Consider the following 2,607-nt stretch of genomic DNA (forward strand, 5'->3'; position numbering starts at 1 on the left):
TCAGCATAATAAATTAACAGTAATCCGTATGACACAATGAGAGAGAGAGAGAGAGACAGAGAGAGAGACAGAGAGAGACAGAGACAGAGACAGAGACAGAGAGAGAGACTCCAATGAGCCTCTGCCCTTTGGTCCGCTCTGAGAACCTTTGGATCTCATTTGCAGTGTAGAGAGTGTGAGACTCTTGCGACAGGACAAAGTCACTGTCTCTGTCCTGACTGAGCTTCACTCCTCTCCTGCTCACTTCAGAGTTGTTTCTACCTGACCCGCTGCTTTTTCTTTTCTGTGAGTCTTTTAAGTCGTCATCACTGATCATCTCCTCATCCAACACTGCATCGACCTGTGCTGTCACGTGATCACTGTTTACACACATTCACTCCAGACACACTGGCTTCAACCCCGTCACTGCGCTCCTTACCTGTCTCACTCGCTGCTGTCTCAGAACATATGAGGTCTCTCATCTCCAGGCTTTCAGCCTCCTGCGACTGGAGAGGCTCGAGACCCGCAGGCGACAGAGGTGTCCTCGGAGCGGGCCAGCTGTGGCTGCTCGCCGCCAACAGCAGCCTCAGACCGTGCAGCCCTCGGCGGCTCCCCACCTTGGGCTGCAGCGGTAGCAGCCGCCGGCTGCTTCGCTCCACTCCTCCCCAGACAGGATCGGATCAGATGACCCTCCGCTCCACAGCCAAAACACTTCATTGTCTCTGATGTTGCAAAAACCATGTAGGTATAACCATCAACTTTAAATGAGAAAGACAGGTTGAGATCACGAGTGGGGTCTTTCAGGATCACGTACACCTGTCTGCGATGACTCACTACGTGCTTCAGTTTGACTGACCTACAGCCCAGTGACACCATCTTCACCTGTGAGACGATCTGACCAAACCGGGACAGTTCATTGACCAGGCTCTCATTCTAAATAAACCGTGGGTCATTAGAGATGATCACGTTAGCTAGAACTAACAGGGTTCTATCTGTTTCTACTAACAGGGTTCTATCTGTAGAACATACCACAGGTTCTCCTGACAGGTTCTGTTGATGTCTGATGTTTTGTGGTTCTGTCGTCTGTTCTTGCTCTGCAGTGAAGAAAATGTTTGGAAACTCTGTGAGTTCATAAGAACGGAGAGAACCGTGCCGCTGGAGGAACTGTTGGTGGTTTTCATCTCTAATGAGAACAGAACGGTGAGAACACACAGGAGAACACACAGGAGAACACTCAGGAGAACACAGGAGAACACACAAGAGAACACTCAAGAGAACACAGGAGGACATACAGGAGAACACTCAGGAGAACACAAAGGAGAACACGGTAGAACACTCAAGAAAACACACAGGAGAACACTCAGGAGAACACAGGAGAACACTCAGGAGAACACAGGAGAATACTCAGGAGAACACAAAGGAGAACACGGTAGAACACTCAAGAGAACACTCAGGAGAACACACAGGAGGACATACAGGAGAACGCTCAGGAGAACATACAAGAGAACACAGGAGAACACACACGAGAACATACAAGAGAACACACAGGAGAATACACAAGAAAACACTCGGGAGAACATACAGGAGAACACACAAGAGAACACACAGGAGAACACACAAGAAAACACTCAGGAGAACATGTCACTGCCAGAACATCTGGGTATAATTCTGCCAGACCTATAACACATCAGGTTCTGTAAAACAACAGTGAGGTTTTGTACAGTTCTCTAAAGTTCTCTGAAACATCTGTTCTACATGAGGTCTGTTGTGTTCTTAAAGAACATCTGTGTGTCCTCCATCTGTCCTCCGTCAGGTTCCTCTGTGGAAGCAAAAGTCTGGAAGTGGGGACCATCCGGTGATCTGGGTCTGTGATGTCACTGCGTCTCTAATAATCAGTGTGATGTCACACACAGCTCATTAGTGATGATGATGTCATTAATGATGTGACAGTGTTTTTCAGGACTACCACGTGATCCTGCTGCAGGTCGGCCGTCAGCCTTCTTCTTGTCTGGTTTATGACTTGGACTCTGAGCTGGCGTTCCCCTGCAGCCTGACGCTGTATGCCGCTGAGGCGCTGCGCTCAGACCGCCACATCAACCCCGCCTACCACAGGTAAACAACACAGGTAAACAACCTGGGCCCTGTTTCACAGAGCAGGCTCAACAAACTCTGATCCTGATCCTGATCTCTGAGCTGACTGAGCCTGAGCTGAGAAACAGAGCAGCTGATCAGAATCAGTTCAATCAGCTCTGAGTATGTTCAGCCTGAGAGAAGCTGGTTCACAGTGAGCACCAACAGACATCATCAGTAGAGTGCAGATAACATGACTCTCAGAGACAGGAAGTGGAGTTAAAAGCAGAGCCACTGATTTCATCCAAAACTGAATCAGAGATTTGAAGACATGAAAAATCAATGTGCTCCATCAGCTGAACAGAGTGAGGTGTGATGGGAACAGCCTGCAGAGCGTGTTCATATGTGAGGTGATGAGATGTCATGTGATGAGGTCATGTGTCTAACATACAGAAACATGTTTCTATCTTAACAGTGTTCATATATTTGAATATAATGTATTCAGCTGTAATGTGATGGAGCCCAAACACACTGGGCACAAACTCAACATCAAACACA

At 48.0% G+C, this 2,607-nt stretch overlaps 1 protein-coding gene across 1 annotated transcript in view; it reads left to right on the top strand.

Moving 5' to 3' along the window:
• Positions 1 to 765: 765 nt before the first annotated feature.
• ntaq1 (N-terminal glutamine amidase 1) overlaps positions 766 to 2,607 on the top strand; it is a 3,318-nt gene continuing 1,476 nt past the window's right edge. The window contains exons 1-3 of the mRNA XM_050035584.1: positions 766 to 1,179; positions 1,793 to 1,843; positions 1,940 to 2,091. Coding sequence (XP_049891541.1) covers positions 1,036 to 1,179; positions 1,793 to 1,843; positions 1,940 to 2,091 — 347 coding nt within the window. The 5' untranslated portion in view covers positions 766 to 1,035. The remainder of the gene's footprint in view (positions 1,180 to 1,792; positions 1,844 to 1,939; positions 2,092 to 2,607) is intronic.

This window comes from Epinephelus moara, chromosome 22 (assembly GCF_006386435.1).
Source record: "Epinephelus moara isolate mb chromosome 22, YSFRI_EMoa_1.0, whole genome shotgun sequence".
NCBI classification, from domain to species: domain Eukaryota; kingdom Metazoa; phylum Chordata; class Actinopteri; order Perciformes; family Serranidae; genus Epinephelus; species Epinephelus moara.